The following is a 23,472-nucleotide window of genomic DNA, read 5'->3' on the forward strand; positions in this document are numbered from 1 at the left end:
CAATTGACTATGTGCATTAATATTGCACTCAATGAAACTGAACTGGGACCAGGCGGTGCTTCAATCGTGAGTCATAACACAGTATAGATCTATGTGATACTGCGAGAGAGAGAGAGAGACTCTGGGTGACCGGAACGGGTGCATGAAATGCGGTTCTGTGCCAATCACTCGCCAACTTTGGACGTTCTCTGTCCCCCTCCCCCTCTCTCTGTAATACAATATGTTTAAAAGTGATTGTTATATATAATGTACAGATGAAATTTATAATATATTTTTTTGTACTGTCACCAGATTATTGTGCCAGATTCAGCCGTTTTTCTTATCAATGTTTCTATTTAAGGGAAGTTTTTTTTTAATATACAGTAATTTTGCTTTTATTGAAAGGAAATATAATAAAATTCCCCCCCAATAACTTGAAGTTTGTATGTTTTTGTTCTTTTTTGGGGGAAAGGGGCGTATCCCTAAAACGCGTTGCCACCATATTAACAAGTCTGCCTTAGTAAATGGGACCTGGAAGTAGTGCGCACCTCCCAGCAACAGAGGGCGCCACTCTTGGCATGCAGGGGGGGGTGGTGGAGTCGAGCAGTGGGAATTGCCCTGCTGCTGCTGGCAATGGGTGGTGGCTGTTCGGTGACTGGGCTCTTTTTTAAAACAAAATTCAGAGCTATTCAGCCTGTGAAACTGCATGTACATAAATTTTGCATGAATTCCCACAATATAGAATGTTAGTAGGATATTTTCTCTACAGGTCTGACATTCTTCTATCATAAAAAATGGCACCACCCAGGAAAATACCACTTTAAGGCCACTAGATGGAGCTGACAATCATAGTTGGCCATCTAGTGGCCATAATGTGGTATTTTCCTGATTTCACTCTACTCTGTATAAATGAAGTCGCACTCAGGTCCACCTAGCTAAAGGTTCCTTACCTAGGGGGTGCTTGACACCACCAGCCCTCTGCCCCCTAGTCCTCTGGTCATACCAGGAGGCACTGGGCCCCTCAGAATTCTCCACACCAAGGAAGTACTACCAACCCTGACCTTACCCAATGGGCGCTTAATTCCTTCCCACAAAGAAGATCCCTCAGGACCCCCATCATACCAGCAAGGGGCATATTGTATAGCTAGCCAAACTGTTAGAATGATAGCGGAGCACCCCTACTGGACACTCATGAGAACAGATACTACACTTGATCTTGGCCGATAACCTTCTAAATAAATCCCTTAAATTGTATCTAAAGCAAAACATTAGGGAGAGTCACTCCCTGTCTTTATCCAGGTGACCACCACTACCAGGGCTCAACATGGAGGAGAAACAAAGACTTTTGAGTTGCCACCAGAATAGGAAACGGGGGAAATCTGATGACCATTGTCTCGGAGGAGATTTCCCTCACATTGGTGGGATTTTCTCTCGCTTGCTGCTGGCCCTACAACAAATAAGGCAAAATCTCCAAAATAGTACATATTTGGTAAAAAAAAAAAAAACTAATGTTGGTTTCCACCATTCCCTACTTCACCCAATATGAAAAAATGGTTAGTCTTTAGTTATACCAAATAGCAAGATCCAGTCTTAGTAAATTGCCCTCTCACTCTCTGTAGTTATCCTGGGGACCACCATTACCAGGACTCGGTGACTTAAGAAGAAACCAAGATTTTGAGTTGTCACCAGAATGTCCCCATAGTGGCAACTGTCCTGGAGGTGGGATTTTTCTCTCACTCACAGCCTCTACAGGACAGGAATTAAGGCAAAATCTCCCTAATTGCGCATATATATGGAGGTGTCGGTCCCGAAGGGTGGTTTCCACCATTTCCTACTCTACCCCATATGTAACAGGTTTGCCTTTAGTTATACTAAATCTGCCACGTCACCCACCATAAATAGAAATGCAAGGGTGAAATCTCATTTGGACTAAAGGTTACTCTAAGTACGATTATCCATATATAGCTGTTTTGGACTTACAGTATTGTGCCTTGTAGACGTCTTTTTCATTCTTGCCTATTTTTTTGGGGTATACCGACCCATTAATATCTTCCACAACCTGGAACTGAATTAGAGATTTGTTTTAAAAAGAAGCATAGCAGATCTGTCGGAATGATATACACGGCCAGTTTTGTCATAAGGAATTTATAAATATATGTACATGCATGTCTATTTCCTATACATTGCACTCCGGTTCCCTGTTTTATGGCAATGCTACATACACAACCAATATATCCAACCCTTGGCAACTATTTGGTCTATCCGCTCGGCAGCCCTGGTTTCTGCAGCTCCGTGCTCGGCCCCATCGTCCAATAATGTCAACAGATGCCTTCCACCTCCAAGGCTGGGTCCATTCCCGATTTATTGTTTTTTGTTTGTAAACTGTTTGCATGATCCCGTGGTGGGAATCTTCAGCTTCTCTCTAGTCCTCCAATTAGAGGAACATCACCCAACCTTCCAGTTTGTAGAGTTCCTACCGTAGTGGATTGCTGGTATTTGCACATGGGTTCCTTAATTGTAGGTTTCTTCAATGTTCATGTTGCACAGATTGGCCACAAATGGAAGGGCTAGGTGCCTTCAAGCAGCACTTGTCCTAAATCCCTTCGTCTTAGGCCTGAAAGGCACAGTCATCATATCAAACATTGGCACTCTTGAATTGATCGGCAGTGCGGACCTGGACTTCCTCTGGGCCGATGATCGTCGTGTTTCGGAAAAGGCACAATCATTTAACCACATCCGTACTGCAGATTCACAACCGTTCCCGAACAAAGTGGTCTGAGCTGTTGGGGGATGGTACGGGATCAAGCTGTGTTGGTGTGGATGGAGACTAACGTAAAGCTGCTTTTGCCAGACTCTTGGAACTGGTGTCTTTTGCTTTGCAAACACTGTTTAAGCTTTTCTTGAAAGGATGATGTTGTTAGTGTATAAAGAATTGGATTCAAAGCGCTGTTAATGGGTAGGATGAAGATTACAACCCAGGAGGTGATGGTGCCTGGAAATAAAGAGAAAAACATCAACTATCAACATCAACTATCTTGCTTCTGAGAAAGTTGGGTCACATATTGTTTGGTTTGGATTTTCTGAACAAGTTCTTGTTTATCTGGGTTATGATACAGCTAGAGGTTGTCCCATATTTTACCTGAGCTTGTTCTACAGAACAAGGAGGGAGCACGCAGGTAACCAGCCATTCTCATCCAGAGTTCCATGGAACCCTAGTGTTCCTAGAGGTTTCTGAGGGTTCCTTGAGCTTTGGCTGACCTCCCAGTTGATGGTGGCTGCATAGTTCCAGGGCCTTGGAAGGACCAGTGGCATACCATCAATTGTCTTTTTACCTGTCTGTAAGGAAGGCAATATGACCGCCAATGGAAGGGGGGCATTCTTCCCACTGACCGCCAATGGAAGGAGCGACTCTTCCCGCTGACCGCCAATGTGAGGAACGTTCTTCCCACTGACCGCCAATGTGAGGAACGTTCTTCCCACTGACCGCCAATGTGCGGAAAGTTCTTCACCCTGATCGCCAATGTGAGGAACGTTCTTCCCACTGATCGCCAATGTGAGGAACGTTCTTCCCACTGATCGCCAATGTGAGGAACGTTCTTCCCACTGATCGCCAATGTGAGGAACGTTCTTCCCACTGATCGCCAATGTGAGGAACGTTCTTCCCACTGATCGCCAATGTGAGGAACGTTCTTCCCACTGATCGCCAATGTGAGGAACGTTCTTCCCACTGATCGCCAATGTGAGGAACGTTCTTCCCACTGATCGCCAATGTGAGGAACGTTCTTCCCACTGATCGCCAATGTGAGGAACGTTCTTCCCACTGATCGCCAATGTGAGGAACATTCTTCTCACTGATCGCCAATGTAAGGAACATTCTTCTCACTGATCACCAATGTAAGGGACATTCTTCCCACTGACCACGCTTTTGAAATGGGATGTCCAACAAGCTCACATTGGTGGAAGGGTTAGGTGTCCACATAGTATATGTCCAAATGATGATGATGACTCGAGGTAACTCAAATATCTAAATGTTGGTCACAGTTGGACTTGTTCTGTAATGTGTACTACTCACCCAAGTAACCTCTTCAGCTCTAATGAGGGTCAGGAACATCCCCCAGCATTTAGTAGAGAAAGCTACTTTAACGATTGCTCAAACATCTTTAACATTACAGAACAAGTCCAGTGATTGGCAACTATTAGCTATTTGGTGGATTATGTTACTGTATAACCTTAACAATTTCCCATCTACAACCCTCGGGGTGCCCCGCCATCTGCCCTAATGGTTGCAGATGGGAGCTTTTTAAAGCTATATATGCTAATGTCTGGTCCTACTACATGTGAGTGTCTTTATATGTTTATCCTTATTTTATTTAAAAAAAAAAAAAAAAAAAAACGGTGAGCACTATGTGGGTGATGGATAAATGGACATAGAACACCAGATGACCGACATTGGTTATCACTCACAGATACGTGATTGGAGATAATCGCAGCATTTACTTTTTATATACAGCTGTATGTATACTGAACCTGGAATCTCTGCCTTGGTGAGAGAGACGGCCTTCAGAAGAAATATGGGGATCCAGCAGAGGGCGTCGGTGAACACGATGAAGAAGAACCTCTTGGCTATGGCGACCTCCCGGGATAGGACGCTGCGCTCTGCTGTTTTGGCGCCGGTCTTATGGATAGAGTAGAACATGCTGCTGTAGGAGAAGACGATCGTGACGAACGCCAGCAAGTTCAGTCCTGGAAAAGTAGGGAAAAAAAAATCGATATGGGTGTTATTGCAAAAATAAAAAATATTCGTAATGACATTAAAGTGATTGTAAACCCTTCCATGTACCCAGTGATGGCACCAGGTGATACACAGAGATTACACAAACCCTCTCACAGAAGTTGTATCTGGTTATCTGCAGTCTTCTCTTCATTCAAAGTCCAGGTTTTATACAGTTTGTCTGAGAGTTGAAATTACACTCTGCAGAGCACAGTGAGGAGAGTCCTGAGAGCCGATTGGAGGGAAGAGACACACCTCCCCTTCACACAGCACACAGGAATAGAGCTGAGGCTTGTCAATCACAGGCTGTGTGCTGGAGGTCCCTCCCCCCCATGTCACCATTTTTCTCTTGGGTGTCAGGACACCTTGTCAGAAGTGATTCATGCTGATTGCAGACAGAAATGACACTTAGTGCTCTGGACTGAGACAAGTACACACTATAGAGGGATAGGCTTTGTTCATATTTTCATGTCTGAGGTTTACACCCAGTCCCACCTCAGCGTTTTGTAGCTCAAATTTTGCAAATTTTATGGGTTTTTTTTCCCACGGAAATGAATTGAGACGTGCGAGTTGCACGTTTTTGCATGATTTTCTGCTCAGAAGGAAAAAATGTAAAAAAAAAAAAAAAAAAAAGTAGTAATATATGAGTAAATAAATGCAAAATAAATACACAAATAACATAAAAAACATCATAAATAAATATGAAATAAAAGACATTAATATAGAATAAATAATAATTAACCCCAACCCTTTAAAAAAAGAAAAATAAACACCCTAACACAAAATAAATTATTGTTAATAAAATACTACCAATAATAATGTATGATTATTAATAATAATTTATTTTTTGTTTGGGTGATTATTTTATTATTTATTATTCATTTATTGAATATATTTTGGTTAAGGTTAGGGGTGAATTATTATTTATTCTGTATTAATGTATTTTATTTAATAAAATACATTAATATAAAATAAATAATAATTCATCCCCTAAACGTAATCAAAATGTATTCAATAAATGAATAATAATAAACACCCAAACAAAAAAGCAAAAATTATTATTATTATTAATAATACATTATTATTAACAATAATAATTTATTTTGTGTTAGGGTGTTTATTATTTTTCTTTTTTTTAAAGGGTTAGGGGTTAATTATTTATTTATTACATAGTATTCATTTGTTGTATTTATTTATGCTTTTATTTATTTGTGTATTTATTTATTCATTATTATTAGTAGTAGTCGTATACTTTATCAATGATTTCACCCGATATTCATGCAATTTTCACACATTATTCAATTCAGTTTAAAAAGTGTGTGAATCTTGGGTGATATAAATGATACATAGACATACTTATTAGTATACTTTTGTAAGTTTATTCAGCTTTAAGGTAGTTGCATGTCTTACACTCTTATCGAAAGTTTTACTATACAGTGCCTTGGAAAAGTATTCATACCCCATTGAAATTCCCCACATATTCTCATGTTACAACCAAAAACGTAAATGTATTTTATTGGGATTTTATGTGATAGACCAACACAAAGTGTCACATAATTGTGAAGTGGAAGGAAAATGATAAATGATACAAATAAATATGTGAAAAGTGTGGGGGGAGGGGCATTTGTATTCAGCCCCCTTTACTCTGATACCCCTAACTAAAATCTAGAGGAACCAATTGCCTTCAGAAGTCACCTAATTAGTAAATAGAGTCCACCTGTGTGTCATTTAATCTCAGTATAAATACAGCTGTTCTGTGAAGCCCTCAGAGGTTTGTTAGAGAACCTTAGTGAACAAACAGCATCATGAAGGCCAAGGAACACACCAGACAGGTCAGGGATAAAGTTGTGGAGAAGTATAAAGCAGGGTTAGGTTATAAAAAAATCTCCCAAGCTTTGAACATCTCACAGAGCTCTGTTCAATCCATCATCGGAAAATGGAAAGAGTATGGCACAACTGCAAACCTACCAAGACATGGCCGTCCACCTAAACTGACCGGCCGGGCAAGGAGAGCATTCATCAGAGAAGAGCCAAGAGGTCCATGGTAACTCTGGAGGAGCTGCAGAGATCCACAGCTCAGGTGGGAGAATCTGTCCACAGGACAACTATTAGTCGTGTTCTCCACAAATCTGCCCTTTATGGAAGAGTGACAAGAAGAAAGACATTGGTGAAAGAAAGTCATAAGAAGTCCTGTTTGTAGTTTGTGAGAAGCCATGTGGAGGACACAGCAAACATGTGGAAGAAGGTGATCTGGTCACATGAGACCAAAATTCAACTTTATGGCCTAAAAGTAAAATGCTATGTGTGGGGAAACCAACACTGCACATCACCCTGAACACACCATCCCCACCGTGAAACATGGTGGCGGCAGCATCATGTGGTGGGGATGGTTTTCTTCAGCAGGGACAGGGAAGCTGGTCAGAGTTGATGGGAAGATGGATGGAGACAAATACAGGACAATCTTAGAAGAAAACCTGTTAGAGTCTACAAAAGACTTGAGACTGGGGCGGAGGTTCACCTTCCAGCAGGACAACGACCCGAAACATCCAGCCAGAGCTACAATGGAATGGTTTAGATCAAAGCATATTCATGTGTTAGAATGTCCCAGTCACAGTCCAGACCTAAATCACATTGAGAATCTGTGGCAAGACTTGAAAATTGCTGTTCACAGACGCTCTCCATCCAATCTGACAGAGCTTGAGATATTTTACAAAGAAGAATGAGCAGAAATGTCCTCTCTAGATGTGCAAAGCTGGTAGAGACATCCCCAAAAAGACTTGTAGAGAAAGGGGGTTCTACAAAGTATTGACTCCGGGGGGCGCCATACAAATGCCCCTCCCCCACACTTTTCACATATTTATTTGTATCATTTATCATTTTCCTTCCACTTCACAATTATGTGACACTTTGTGTTGGTCTATCACATAAAATCCCAATAAAATACATTTACGTTTTTTGGATGTAACATGAGAAAATGTGGGGAATTTCAAGGGGTATGAATACTTTTCCAAGGCACTGTACATCAGAATAGGGTTTGTAGGAGATGTTTTTGGAGAAAATAAGCAGACTGATATAAAACTTTTCAATGATAAAATTTATATTAAGTTATATAATCCATTTCTTGAAGTCCTGTGACCATTTGCTAGGAAAACTCCAGAAAGCATAAACCTTCGGAAAAGTTCAGACGTGTTACACTTCACTCCATCACTAGAGGGCGCTCTTTTGTTAAACTTGCATATTCCAGCAATACCAATTTACTGCTTTTATCACAATCAAAATATTTCATATCGCTACTTAAAGTAGAATTCCAAGAATTACACCAGGTGCATAAAAAAAGTGCACAGGGTCTACACAAAGTCCACCTCTGAAGAGAAAAGACCTTGGCCCTGATCTCTCGGAGCCCAAGGCTCCGGACAGGGACTGGGGTACTCTTGGTCCACCCAGCCGAAACCAGGGCAGATCCCCATCTTTAGGAGGCCTGCCCAAGCAAGGCCTACCCAAGTGCTAGGTGGGGCACCCTTAAAGGTTGACCCCATGCAAGGGGGAGAACCTGACCTAAGAGGTAGAGTTGCCACCTCATCCCTTTAAACCCGAACACATATGAATTACACAGGTTCTGAGGATAATTTAATTCAGATAAGACACCAAGTGAGTTTATTTACCACCTTAATCAGCCCCACAACCTGTGTAATTAATATGTGTTCGGTTTTAAAAGGGATGAGGTGGCAACCCTACCTAAAGGCCACATGTCCTCCCTCTCCAAGACTTTCAGGGGAAGCCTGAGGACCAAAGGTGTCAAATACAATTTAATTTCGGCTGCATCAGCAGTATGGATGCCCTCAAAAGGGCCAGTTGTATTTGGAGCTCACTACATTGCAGAGTGCAGGGTTCAGGAATGCGTTATGTACAGAGTGCAGCGCTCAGGACTATGCTAGGTACAGAGTTTAGGAGTGCGTTATGTAAAGAATGCAGGGTTCAGGTGTGCGCTGTGTACAGTGCCGGGTTTAAGCGTGTGCTACATACTGAGTGCAGAGTTCAGGGGGGTGCTGCATACAAGATTGCAGAGTTCAGGGGTGTGATATATACAGAGTGCAGGGTTTAGGGGTGCGCTGTGTACAGAGTGCAGAGTTGAGGGGTGCGCTATGTACAAAATGCAGGGTTTAGGGGTAAGCTGTGTACAGAATGCATAATTCAGGAGTGCGCTATGTACAGAATGCAGGGTTCAGGAGTGCGCTATGTACAGAATGCAGGGTTCGGGAGTGCGCTATGTACAGAGTGCTGGTTTAGGCATGTGCTACGTGCAGAATGCAGAGTTCAGAGTGCACTGTGTACAAAATGCAGGGTTTAGGGGTGCGCTGTGTACAGTGTGAAGAGTTCAAGGAGCAGAATTCAGTACAGAAGGCTTCTGTGTACAAGTGACAGCAAGGAGCAGAAGCGGAGGGCGAGAGCCGGAGGTGGCGTAACTGAGTTCCGTCTCATTCCGGCTACAAAACTGGGTGTGGGGGCCACGTGGCAAGGCCTGGTGGGCCGGATTTGGCCTGTGGGCCTTGTGTTTGACATATGTGACCTATACCCTTTCCTTTGAGCTCATCTGTTATTTACATGCCGCCACCCCCACTCTTCCCCCCCCCCCCCGGGGTACACGTCATCATGCAGGCTGGGCTCACAGCACTCCGGGACAGAGCAGCACTCAGTCCTAAAAGAATGCTACAGGAGAAACAAAAGGAAGCTGCCATGACATAACCATGTATGTATAGAGTTTTACTTAAAAAAATAAATCCTCTCTTTGTAAATACAGTCCGCCTAGCTCCGTCCACTCCTCCAGACTGAGGCCGGGTGCAGGGATGTCTTCAGGAAGCTATGTTGGCCCCTCCCACCAGCCATGATCTGCTTGCATTGCATAAAGAAGCACAGAGGCCCAGCGATGACATTTTTTTACTGTTACCATGCGGTTGTGGTCTTACCTAGGAAGATGGCGACGGAGTATCCTCGAGCTCCAGACCTCTCCGAGCCGTCTGACTGCAGCGGGAAGCACACGCCATTCCGGCCATAGAAATTGCCAAACGTGTCGTAGCTGAAGAAAGGGATGACGGTAATAAAGAAGCCGAGTCCCCAAATGGCCAAAAGAGTCCCCAAAGTCTGCCCGCGCCCGGCTCGGAAGTGGCTGAACGGGAAGACGATGCAGAAGTATTTTTCCAAAGTCATGCAAGTGAGCATCAGAACGGAGACCTCGGAGGACAGCATGGCCAACGAGCCGACCATCTTACACTCCCAGCTCTCCATCCAGGCCTGGGCGTGCTTGTTGTACTCTCCCTGGAACTTAATGTCAAAGGCGCCGAGGCAGAACAGATAGAATCCCATGAGACAGTCTGCACCTGCAGGGAAGGGGGAAAGGAACGTATTACAAATAAAAAAATTTACGTAAATCAGTTTGGAAATTAAAATTTTTCTAATTTTCAGAAATTTAAATAAAACATCTTTAAATTGTAACACGCAATCTTGATGTAGGACACACACAAGAGGCTATATGATGGAGGTCAGTCACATTCCTCTGGTCTTGTTCTGTAACATTGAAAATATTTCACTACTCATCCAAGTAGCTTCCTCAGATCTACTGGAGGTCAAGAACCTAGCCTAACATTTGTGGCTACACAGGTAACCCAGTCACCCTAAACCCAGGCATTCTCAACCTCTAGGGTTCCTCCAGAGGATTCTGAGGGTTCCTTGAGTTTGGGCTGGTTGACCTCCCAGTTGATGGTGGCTGCATAATTCCAGGGCCTTGGAAGGTCCAGTGCCATACCATCATCTATCTTTTTATCTGTCCGTAAGGAAGGCATTCTGAACACCACTGCAAGGGGAACATTCTTCCCACTGATCACCAATGTAAGGGGAACATTCTTCCCACTGACCAGTGACCACCAATGTAAGGAGCATTCTTCCCACTGATCACCAATATAAGGAACATTCTTCCCACTGATCACCAATGTAAGGAACATTCTTCTCACTGATCACCAATGTAAGGGACATTCTTCTCACTGATCCCCAATGTAAGGAACATTCTTCTCACTGATCCCCAATGTAAGGAACATTCTTCTCACTGATCACCAATGTAAGGGACATTCTTCTCACTGATCACCAATGTAAGGAGCATTCTTCTCACTGATCACCAATGTAAGGAACATTCTTCTCACTGATCACCAATGTAAAGAACATTCTTCTCACTGATTACCAATGTAAGGAACATTCTTCTCACTGATCACCAATGTAAGGAACATTCTTCTCACTGATCACCAATGTAAGGAACATTCTTCTCACTGATCCCCAATGTAAGGAACATTCTTCTCACTGATCACCAATGTAAGGAACATTCTTCCCACTGATCACCAATGTAAGGAGCATTCTTCTCACTGATCACCAATGTAAGGAACATTCTTCTCACTGATCCCCAATGTAAGGAACATTCTTCTCACTGATCACCAATGTAAGGGACATTCTTCTCACTGATGACCAATGTAAGGAACATTCTTCTCACTGATCACCAATGTAAGGAACATTCTTCTCACTGATCACCAATGTAAGGAACATTCTTCTCACTGATTACCAATGTAAGGAACATTCTTCTCACAGATCACCAATGTACGGAACATTCTTCCAGATGACCACCAATGTAAGGAACATTTTTCCAGATGACCACCAAGGTGTTTATTGTTTGAGTTAAATGGCTAAGAAGTATTTTCAAATTGCCACTTGGATGAGTAGTGAAGCATCATCAACATTACAGAACAAGTCCACTTGAAGGATACAGGCTACCACTAGATATACACCATTAGGACCAACATTTTGTGGACCTCTGATCATCACATCCTTGGCTATAATGCAGGTTTGGTCCACTGTTGTCAGCCTGCAGTGCTAGATCCCCGCTGCAATACTGGTATTGGTTGCTAGGACTGCCGGCATCCTAGCAACCAATAACGTCACTTGTGTGCAACGCCCTCTTCAGCAAGTTTCTCTGCCCAGCTCCTGCCCTCTGCAGCACACTGCTCCTTCAAGCTTCTGCCCCGTGCCTGGCTACAGGTACTTATCCATCAAGTACACAATCTACACGTGCATTATGATGGTTCACAATTAGAATTTAAGGACAAGGAAAACCTGCTTTCTGATTGGGATACTGGCTCCCTAAAGGGGGCACCTGCTTTCTTATGGGGGCACCTGCTCTATGATGGAGACACCTGCTCTATGGGGTCATTCTGATGGGGGCTCCTGCTCTCTGATGGGGACCTTCTGCTGGGGACACCTGCTCTCTGATGGGGACACACTTCTGGGGACACCTGCCTTATGGGGTCCCTCCGATGGAGACACCTGCTCTATGGGGGCACTCTCATAAGGACACCTGATGTAAAGGGGCACTGTTATGGGGAAACCTGCTCTATGGGGCCACTCTGACAGGGACATCTGCTCTATGGGGGCACTCTGATAGAAACACCTACTCTATGGGGTCACTCCAATGAGGACACTTGCCCTCTGATGGGTACACCTGCTCTATGGGGGCACTATAATGGGGATACCTGCACCATGGTGGGCACTCTCATGGGGACACCTGCTCTATAGGGGCACTCTGATGAGGACACCTGATGTAAAAGGGGCACTTTGATGGGTAAACCTGATCTGTAGGGACACTCTGATGGGAACACTTGATGTAAGAAGGAACTCTGATGGGGGGAACCTGATCTATAGGGACACTCTGATGAGGACACCTAATCTATAGGGACACTCTAATGGGAACACATGATGCAAGAGTGCACTCTGATGAGGGAACCTGATGTAAAGGGGCACTCTGATGGGGGGATAAATACTGTTGAAATGCTATGGAAATTGTACACTTCTAATTTTTTGATAGACATGCGATGACTACAATCTTTCTGAATCATAGCACACACCTGAGAATCGGACCTCACTGGAAGAAAATTTTCGTGACCGGACCTCTTTGAATATTAATTCAATACCCCTGATTTAGAACAAGTACATTTCCACTAAGCAGCTGAGTGGGTGATATGGGCAAGTTCTGCTTTGAGGAAATTTTGCAGATAACATCAATAAAGTGGTCAGAAATGGAACAGTATGTCCCGGTTCGCTCTAATTGGCATAGTGCCCGGTATATTATCAAGTTATCTGCATGTTTGCCACACTCACAGCAGAGAGACTTGATGGACATGGCATGCTGGCAGTTCTCGGTGACGATGAACGATCTCATGCAGATCACAAACAGGTTCCCAAAGCAGGTAACACAAGCCATGACCCAGACGAAGACTCGCAGCAAGATGTTGGCCAGTAGGTCTTCAAAGGAAGAGATTCCATCACTGTTCGGCTTACAACTGCGAACGTGCGGGGAGTAACTACAATACTGGAACTTCTTGAAGTATCTAGAAGGCAAAAGGGAGAGACATGAGAGGTTGTTACAGAAATAGTAGCAGAGAAGATTTCACATTTGTCTCATATAAAGAAACATCTATTGCTGCTAAAATGGATCTATTGTTGCGATAATGTATTGTTTCTGGGGGGTCTATTGTTGTTGGGAGGGGTTATTGTTGTTGGGGGGTCTATTGTTGCTGGGGGGGGGGGGTCTATTGTTGCTGGGGGGGTCTATTGTTGCTGAGGGGGTCTATTGTTGCTGAGTGGGGTCTATTGTTGCTGAGTGGGGTCTATTGTTGCTGAGGGGGTCTATTGTTGCTGGCTGAAGGGAGTCCATATTACTGCTTTTCTTGTTATCATTAACAAAGTCCATACAATTTACTTAGCACCACAAAAGAATACCTGGTTCTGTATTCTGTAAAAAGAGGCAGTGCTAGGAGGTGGGTAGGGGGTGGAATGAAGGGATGGTGCTCAGAGCTGGGTAGGGGGTGGAATGAAGGGACGGTGCTCAGAGGTGGGTAGGGGGGTGGAATGAAGGGACGGTGCTCAGAGGTGGGTAGGGGGTGGAATGAAGGGACGGTGCTCAGAGGTGGGTAGGGGGTGGAATGAAGGGACGGTGCTCAGAGCTGGGTAGGGGGTGGAATGAAGGGACGGTGCTCAGAGCTGGGTAGGGGGTGGAATGAAGGGACGGTGCTCAGAGCTGGGTAGGGGGTGGAATGAAGGGACGGTGCTCAGAGCTGGGTAGGGGGTGGAATGAAGGGACGGTGCTCAGAGGTGGGTAGGGGGTGGAATGAAGGGACGGTGCTCAGAGGTGGGTAGGGGGTGGAATGAAGGGACGGTGCTCAGAGCTGGGTAGGGGGTGGAATGAAGGGACGGTGCTCAGAGCTGGGTAGGGGGTGGAATGAAGGGACGGTGCTCAGAGCTGGGTAGGGGGTGGAATGAAGGGACGGTGCTCAGAGCTGGGTAGGGGGTGGAATGAAGGGACGGTGCTCAGAGGTGGATAGGGGGTGGAATGAAGGGACGGTATTCGGAGGTGGGTAGGGGGTGGAATGAAGGGACGGTGCTCAGAGGTGGATAGGGGGTGGAATGAAGGGATGGTATTCGGAGGTGGGTAGGGGGGTGGAATGAAGGGACGGTGCTCAGAGGTGGATAGGGGGTGGAATGAAGGGACGGTATTCGGAGGTCGGTAGGGGGTGGAATGAAGGGACGGTGCTCAGAGGTGGGTAGGGAGTGGAATGAAGGGACGGTGCTCAGAGGTGGGTAGGGAGTGGAATGAAGGGACGGTGCTCAGAGGTGGGTAGAGGGTGGAATGAAGGGACGGTGCTCAGAGGTGGGTAGGGGGTGGAATGAAGGGACGGTGCTCAGAGGTGGGTAGGGGGTGGAATGAAGGGACGGTGCTCAGAGGTGGGTAGGGGGTGGAATGAAGGGACGGTATTCGGAGGTCGGTAGGGGGTGGAATGAAGGGACGGTGCTCAGAGCTGGGTAGGGGGGTGGATTGAAGGGACGGTGCTCAGAGGTGGGTAGGGGGTGGAATGAAGGGACGGTGCTCAGAGCTGGGTAGGGGGTGGAATGAAGGGACGGTGCTCAGAGCTGGGTAGGGGGTGGAATGAAGGGACGGTGCTCAGGGATGGGTAGGGGGTGGAATGAAGGGACGGTGCTCAGAGCTGGGTAGGGGGTGGAATGAAGGGACGGTGCTCAGAGGTGGGTAGGGGGTGGAATGAAGGGACGGTGCTCAGAGGTGGGTAGGGGGTGGAATGGACGGTGCTCAGAGGTGGGTAGGGGGTGGAATGAAGGGACGGTGCTCAGAGGTGGGTAGGGGGTGGAATGAAGGGACGGTGCTCAGAGGTGGGTAGGGGGTGGAATAAAGGGACAGTGCTCAGAGGTGGGTAGGGGGTGGAATGAAGGGACAGTGCTCAGAGGTGGGTAGGGGGTGGAATGAAGGGACGGTGCTCAGAGCTGGGTAGGGGGTGGAATGAAGGGACGGTGCTCAGAGGTGGGTAGGGGGTGGAATGAAGGGACGGTGCTCAGAGGTGGGTAGGGGGTGGAATGAAGGGACGGTGCTCAGAGGTGGGTAGGGGTGGAATGAAGGGACGGTGCTCAGAGGTGGGTAGGGGGTGGAATGAAGGGACAGTGCTCAGAGGTGGGTAGGGGGTGGAATAAAGGGACAGTGCTCAGAGGTGGGTAGGGGGTGGAATGAAGGGACAGTGCTCAGAGGTGGGTAGGGGGTGGAATGAAGGGACGGTGCTCAGAGGTGGGTAGAGGGTGGAATGAAGGGACGGTGCTCAGAGGTGGGTAGGGGGTGGAATGAAGGGACGGTGCTCAGAGGTGGGTAGGGGGTGGAATGAAGGGAGGGTGCTCAGAGGTGGGTAGGGGGTGGAATGAAGGGAGGGTGCTCAGAGGTGGGTAGGGGGTGGAATGAAGGGACGGTGCTCAGAGGTGGGTAGGGGGTGGAATGAAGGGAGGGTGCTCAGAGGTGGGTAGGGGGTGGAATGAAGGGAGGGTGCTCAGAGGTGGGTAGGGGGTGGAATGAAGGGACGGTGCTCAGAGGTGGGTAGGGGGGTGGAATGAAGGGAGGGTGCTCAGAGGTGGGTAGGGGGTGGAATGAAGGGACGGTGCTCAGAGGTGGGTAGGGGGTGGAATGAAGGGACGGTGCTCAGAGGTGGGTAGGGGGGTGGAATGAAGGGACGGTGCTCAGAGGTGGGTAGGGGGTGGAGACAAGGGATAACTCAGAAGGGGGGGGTACCTGCACCTATTCCCTGAGAAAAGAAGCTCCTGGTGTCATTAACAATGAATGCCATTGCAATGCACCCCGGATAATGAGGACCTGTTGCTGTGTGTTGTGATAAAGGCATTATTATTATGCGCACAAGTGTAAATGAGCCCAGAATGATTTATTAATGAATACAGAGCTGCAATAATTAGCGTCTTTTATATCTGCTTGCAAATTTCTGTGGTCAAGGGAAAAATAATGAGTGTCAGCCGGAAAAAATTGTGCTGAGATTAGCGTGATTATACGGTGCGTTTATTAAATGAAGTCCGTGTCACTTTGTAAATAATTACTGAGAAAATCTCGTTGACTTTCTGACAGTGTCTTCGGCCCGGTGCCCACCCCCCGCCCACCATTACAATGATCCCGGAGAGGAAGAAGAAGAAGACGGGGGGGGTCGTACTTCTGTGCAAAACTTTCCATCATTAAAATTGCAATTTCTTTAATTCATAAACAAACTGCGACGTTAGCAACAAAGTATCCGACGACAAGATTTTTTTTTTTTTTTTTTTCATTTGATTACATTCTTGTTATTATAATATTTACATTCAAAGTTATAAAGTGCTAACATCTATGTGCGTGTCTTACTATATCTTACTTTCACCAAAGTGCAATTACCGTATATACTCGAATATAAGCCGAGTTTTTCAGCACATTTTTTTGTGCTGAAAATGCCCCCCTCGGCTTATACTCGAGTCAAGCACTTTTCTGCAGCAGAGAATGACATTTTCTGAACCGACTTTGGGGCCCCGTATCTTGGGGGTGCTAGGAACCCGAAATTTGGTGTGCAAACCCAGTGAAATCAGCACTATAACAAACTGGGGTTCCTAGCACCAAGCGGCCCCGAGATACGGGGCCCCAAAGTCGGTTCGGAAAATGTCATTCTCTGCTGCAGAAAAGTGCTTGACATTTTCCGAACCGACTTTGGGGCCCCGTATCTCGGGGCCACTTGGTGCTAGGAACCCCAGCTTTTGGATATGTTGTAGTGCTAATTCCACTGGGTTTGCACACCAAATCGGGGGTTCCTAGCACCAAGTGGCCTCGAGATACAGGGCCCCGAATTCAGTCAACTGGGTCCATCTGCAGCAGTTAAGGAACCCTTAACTACCGAGTTCGGGGGACCTATGGCTGCAAATGGGTACAGTGAGGCTGCAAATGGGCATTGTTGACCCTCTTTTTCTACTTACAGTAGCTGCGCATTTCTCACCCTAGGCTTATACTCGAGTCAAAAATTAGGTGCCTGGGCCTATATTCGGGTCGGCTTATACTCGAGTATATACGGTATATAGAGAATCAATGTGATGCCACAATAAGAGGATCTACGCTTTGATCACCTCTGGGTCTAGCCGGCCGCACTTGTCGGATAGCTTCAGCCATAACCTCGGTAAACCAAAAACTGCAATGTATCTATATGTATTGCGGTCTTGGAGTGGTTAAGGGAACCAGCTCTGGATTATTGGAGTGGAGTGTTTCATTGCACTTATTAATAATAGTAATATTTTTTTTTGAAGATAAATGGATTAATAAGGACTTATTGTGGCATCACATTGATTTTCTATATGATTGCACAGATGAACTTTGGTGAAAGCAGGACAAGCACATAGATGTTAGCACTTTAGCACTTTGTTTGCGTAATTGAACACAATGTTTTAATTATTTGTTTGCGATGCACGACTAGAAGGTGGTTTTTTTTGTACTATTCTATGTATTCTTTTTTTTTTACAGAACATAATTAGCTGTCATTAAAGCTTTCACATTATACATCAATTCCATTAAAAAGGCATCATTTACAAAAATGCATCTTTTATCAGTAAAAGAAAAGCTGTCCTTGAGCCCCCATTCATTTCATATAGCGTCATCTAAACAACATCTTTCCAGTCAACACTCTTTCTTCTACTGGCCAATGAGAGGAACAATTGGAAAGAATGAGGTCATCTGAAGCTGGCAACGTGAGGGCAACAGCAACATTTGTGATAAAAACCAGGTATGCACACATGGGCGATAGGAGACAAGTGCACAGGCACCAGAACTTCCAAGGTTGTATTATGCCTGGGCCAGCTACTTAGTCCTGGAGTTAGTTGCCTGACCAAAGATGGCACTATCTTTTTTGAGGTGAAAAGAAACGGAAGCAATCAGTGTTTCAATTCAACTCATTACACCTATATGAGCATGTTGGACAGTCCATTCCAGAACCATGGGCTAATGCTTCTTCCAATGGCTCATGAGTAAGCCGGCTGAAGAGAAAAAGATACCAGGGTTATGGCTCATACTAATGTATGAAGCTGCCCCCCCTCCCCCCCCCCATGGCCAGTAATATGGAGTTGTTCCCCCTACTTTGTGGCTATAACAACCCTCATTCTTGTGGGAAGGGCTTTCCAGAAAATGTTGTGTCTGTAGGAATTTGTGCCCATTTGTTGGGTCAGATCCCGATGCTGTAGACCTGGCTCACATATTGGGCTCCACATTGAGGATAGTCCCTTTACTGGGTATATGGAAGGGTTTACAACCACTTTAATATAGAGTTGCTAGCTTGTTGCTATAACCTCCTCCACCCTTCTTGAAAGGCTTGACTTTGAAGATTTTGGAGGGTGTCTGTGGGAATTTATGCCCATTTGTGAGCTCATGTTGGATGAGAAGACCTGGTTCACAATCAGCATTCCAATTAATTCCAAAGGTGTTCAGTAGAGTTGAGGTCAGGGCTCTGAGCTTGTAGAACATCTCATTTCAACATCATAATGGAGAGCTGACACCCCATTGCCTCCACTGTTTTGATAAGGCTTTCTACAAGATTTAGGTGCCAATTCTTACAGTTGGTCAGCATAGCTCCCAACAATCCTTCATTTAGAGAGGCTGTCCCTCTTTGAAAACCAAAAAAAGCCTCCACTGTTCTGGTAAGACTTTCCGCAAAAAACTGGGAATATGTGCCCATTTGTGAGGTCAGGTACTGATGTTGGATGAGAAGACCTGGTTCACAATCAGCGTTCTAGTTCTTCCCGAAGGTGTTTAGTAGGGTTGAGGTCAGGGATCTGTGTAGAACACTTGAGTTCCTCCTCCTATCACACCTATAGGATTTTGTTGGACATCCCATTCCAAAACCATGGCCATTAATATAGAGTTCCCCCTCTTTGTGGCTACTAATCTTCTGGGAAGACTTTCCACAAGATTTTGGAGGATGTCTGGACATTTGTGCCCATTTGTGAGGTCAGGTACTGAAGTTGGATGAGAAGACTTGGCTCACGATCAGCGTTCCAATTCATCCCAAAGGTGTTCAGTAGGGTTGAGGTTAGGGCTCTGAGCTTGCTGGACATTTCATTCCAAAAACCACAGCCATTATTATGGAGTTGGCTTCCCATTGTTTTGGGAAGGCTTTCCCCAAGATTCTGCAGTAAATTTATTCAATTGGTCAGCATAGCTCCCAACAGTCCATTTTTGGCAACCTAACAGCCTCTGCTGTCCTGGGAAGGCTTTCCACAAGAGTATGGAATTTGTACCCATTTGTGAGGTCAGGTACTATTGTTAAAATGATAATTTGTGAGCCTGCACTTCTAATCCAATTCATCACAAATGTGTTCAATAGGGTTGAAGTCCAAAGGAGTTCAGTAGGGTTGAGGTCAGAACACTAGAGTTCCTCCACACCAAACTGGTCACACCATGTCTTTATGGAGATAGCTATGTACATATATACACAGGGGACACTCATGGTGGAACAGAAAAGAGTCTTCACCAAACTGTTACCAGAAGGTTGGAAGAGCGCCATTGTCTACAATGTTTTTGTATGATGGAGTAGTACAAGGACCCTACAGGTATTGATGTTAGATCAGAGGACCTGGCTCACAATTGATGTTCCAATTCATCCCAAATGTGTTCAGTAGGGTTGAGGTCAGGGCTTTGTGCAGAACACTCGAGTTCCTCCACACCAAACTGGTCACACCATGTCTTTATGGAGCTTGATTTGTATACAGGAGTATAGTCTTGTTGGAACAGAAAGTGTCTTCTGTTCCAACATGGTAAACTGTTACCACAAGGTTGGAAGAGCACAATTGTCTACAATGTGTTTGTATGATGGAATATTAACAGGACCCTTCAGTGGAGACATCTACTGTATATGAGCCCGTAGTACATCCAATTCCGAAACCATGCATAGAGTTCACTTAAACATATTTCGGAGGTCAGATCTGCTTTACAACTTATCTTGTACTTACATGTGCGACAGATTGGCCATTTTAGAGAACATGCGGTTACTGATGTTGGTGATCTCTATGCCCTCCATGATCCTGTGAAGAAAGGAATGTAAGCATATGAGATGGTGCACAAAAATGATAGAACAGAGGGTGGGGGCCTTCATCCCCATCTGTCTTCCACATATAATGCAGTTTTATCACCTGTACCTTTGTGATCTGATGGAAATTCACACCTTTAGCCATGTGAATAGAAGAATCGACACCTATGAAGACTGTAGAAGACCCCGACACCAAGGATGGGTTCATATAACTATGACATGGGGGCTCCACATGTATCACATGGTGTCTGTTCTACCTGTGTGGATATAAGTACTGGGGGATATTCCAGACACTCATTGGAATTGAAGAAGTGGCTTGGGGAAGCTACAAAACATCTTCAACATTACAGAACATGTCCAGATGAATGTGACCTTTTCACAAGAATAATTTTGTAGATATGCTGTATATGGGAGATGACTCCATAGTAACACTATTGCAGGACCAGGACGAGTTTACAAATAAAGCCATCCAATGGATTGCCCAATATGTCCTTACCCCCCCTTCAACATCCCATCATCATCACCTCTATAAGGTACCAGTATGACATAAAATATGACTATAGCTTGGTTTTACCTCCCATGTGGGCAGCTAGGAACAGAACAGATGAAGGAAAATAATAAGGATTGCATCATATTTATGTCTGTAAAAATTACCAAGTGTAATGATTTTGGCATACATTACTAATTTGCTTGTCTAACCCATCAGCAGTGGTGAACTAAGGGGGGGGGGGCACAGAGGGTGCCAACTGGCTGGGGGCTGTATCCATCTGACACCACAGAGCCGTGCAACACAAAAACAAAAAGAACGTTGGGCAGACACAGCACCCCCCCAGCAAATTTACACCTAGTGCTCCCCTGACAGCAGCCTCCTTCCTTCCACTGATCATATGCCAGAGCCACTCCCCCAGGGGAATTATACCAGGTGCTCCCCTGACAGCGGCAGTTCATAGTCTCCTTCAGTGGTGTTGTCTCTTCACTGAGGGCTTTATAGTGCAGGGTCTGTGCAGGGTTGTCCTGATGGGTCTGTATTGGAGAGGGGGGTCTTTACTGGGGAGAAGCCTATACTGAAGGGTTTGTACTAAGGGGTGTGTGTGTGTGTCTGTACTGGTGTGCTGTGTTGGGGGCTGGTCTGTACTGAGGGACCTGTACTGGGAAGGGGGTCTGTACTGAGGGACCTGTACTGGGAAGGGGGGTCTGTACTAAGGTATCTGTACTGGGAAGGGGGGTCTGTACTAAGGTATCTGTACTGGGAAGGGGGGTCTGTACTCAGGGACCTGTACTGGGAAGGGGGGTCTGTACTCAGGGACCTGTACTGGGAAGGGGGGTCTGTACTCAGGGACCTGTACTGGGAAGGGGGGGTCTGTACTGAGGGACCTGTACTGGGGAGGGGGGTCTGTACTGAGGGACCTGTACTGGGAAGGGGGATCTGTACTCAGGGACCTGTACTGGGAAGGGGGGTCTATACTGAGGGATCAGTACTGGGAAGGGGGGTCTGTACTGAGGGACCTGTACTGGGGAAGGGGGGTCTGTACTGAGGGACCTGTACTGGGAAGGGGGGTCTGTACTGAGGGACCTGTACTGGGAAGGGGGGTCTGTACTGAGGGACCTATACTGGGAAGGGGGTCTGTACTGAGGGACCTGTACAGGGAAGGGGGGTCTGAACTGAGGGACCTGCACTGGGAAGGGGGTCTGTACTGAGGGATCTGTACCGGGGGAGGAGGGTCTGTGTTGGTGTGCCGTGTGGGAGGAAAATCTGTATTGAGGGTCCAGTACTGGGGAGGGGGGATTTAGGGATGCTAGGGGAGATCTATACTGTGGGGGGGTGGGTATGGGCTTGGGGGTAAAAGGTCTAGGGCATACGTATGTTGTATATAGGGGGAGTAGGCTCAGGTTTTATTTAGGACTTTTATTAAAAGCCCCTTCCACGGTTAACAAAAATTGGCCACACCCATAATTCGGTTCTCCCCACCCCACATACACGCAGCAATGCAAATGTAAAGACATGCGGGGCACCTACACCTAAGAAAACATCGATTACTCTACACATGAGACATATATTGCCATGCACGCTGGAGTGAGATCAATAATTCTTTGCCCATTATTCACAGTTATGTCTAAACGGATGACCTGTAGGGGGCTATAATGTTTCCCATAGAAAATATAGATTACTGACGTTTGTCGCTGTGTCACAGGGGCACACTATTCTAAGGCTTGGCATGTTTGGTATCCATTTACTCAGCACAACCTCATCTTTTATATTTTACTAAAATATTGTGTAATACATTGTGTTTATGTGCCCTAAACTTGACATTAATGTATTTTTTTTTACTGAAATTTTACTTTTGACAAATCATTTTGCATTTAATTCTCCAGTGTCTCTGCTTTCAGAAAATATATGTTTTGAAGATTTGAACAAACTTCATAAGTGTATATTAAATGGTATGTGGTAAAGTTATAGTGTCTATAAACTATGGTATATATAATGGAATTTATGCAGCTAAACACTATACTAGTAATTAGGGATGTACCAATTTTTTTTTTTTTTTTTTTTTTTTACGAGTACAGATACTTTTTTTTAATACTCGCTGATACCTACCCCAACTGTTTTGTTTACACTTCAGCTGTCCGCACTGAAAAGTTATTTACAAATGAAATACATTTATTTTTTTTAATTTTGTGCTTTTTTTTTTTTAACGTGAAACATGTAAATATATGTTAAAGGTGTAAAAATATTAACGAACAAAGCAAACAAAAACAAAGTTGTAATTAATTATAGTTTATAAACTATAAGTTAAAAATAATAAATAAACAAATCAGCAGGAAAATAATAATTAAATGGAGAAGGAGAATAAGGAGTTAATTAAGGCTGATTAGAGTAAATTAAATAATTAAATAAAAAAATAAAATAAAATAAGATGTTAAACAGAGGAACATTAAATTAAATTTTTTTTTTTTTTTTTACTTGACAGGTTAATGTGGGGTTATAGGTTGAATTCTATTTCTATTATCTTTTCTTTTCTAATCTCCTAAATACTTTTTGCTCCTTGGTATCCCTTTCTTAACTCAGAAATCCCCCCCCCCCGACCCCACATAACTTATTTCTAGAAGAAGAGGAAGGATGAAGGGAGATGTAGATATGGAATCTCTTCTTAAATAGAGATAATGTAAATAAGGTGAGATGAAAAACACAAATTAAATAATTATTATGGGGAGATTTTTATTTTTTTTTTAAATAACAAATGTCAGGTTTTAATGAACTATGATTGG

The 23,472-nt window shown here is 44.9% G+C and overlaps 1 protein-coding gene across 2 annotated transcripts in view; it reads right to left on the minus strand.

The window, feature by feature from the left end:
* Window positions 1-2,118: 2,118 nt before the first annotated feature.
* The window catches only part of LOC141108812 (relaxin receptor 1-like), a 155,165-nt gene continuing 133,811 nt past the window's right edge, over window positions 2,119-23,472 (minus strand). For both annotated transcript variants that reach the window (XM_073600764.1, XM_073600765.1), the window contains exons 14-18: window positions 20,129-20,200; window positions 12,941-13,170; window positions 9,715-10,125; window positions 4,507-4,722; window positions 2,119-2,971 (exon numbers count right to left, since the gene is read on the minus strand). In XM_073600764.1, coding sequence (XP_073456865.1) covers window positions 2,781-2,971; window positions 4,507-4,722; window positions 9,715-10,125; window positions 12,941-13,170; window positions 20,129-20,200 — 1,120 coding nt within the window. In that variant the 3' untranslated portion in view covers window positions 2,119-2,780. The remainder of the gene's footprint in view (window positions 2,972-4,506; window positions 4,723-9,714; window positions 10,126-12,940; window positions 13,171-20,128; window positions 20,201-23,472) is intronic.

Source organism: Aquarana catesbeiana, linkage group LG09, assembly GCF_042186555.1.
Source record: "Aquarana catesbeiana isolate 2022-GZ linkage group LG09, ASM4218655v1, whole genome shotgun sequence".
NCBI classification, from domain to species: domain Eukaryota; kingdom Metazoa; phylum Chordata; class Amphibia; order Anura; family Ranidae; genus Aquarana; species Aquarana catesbeiana.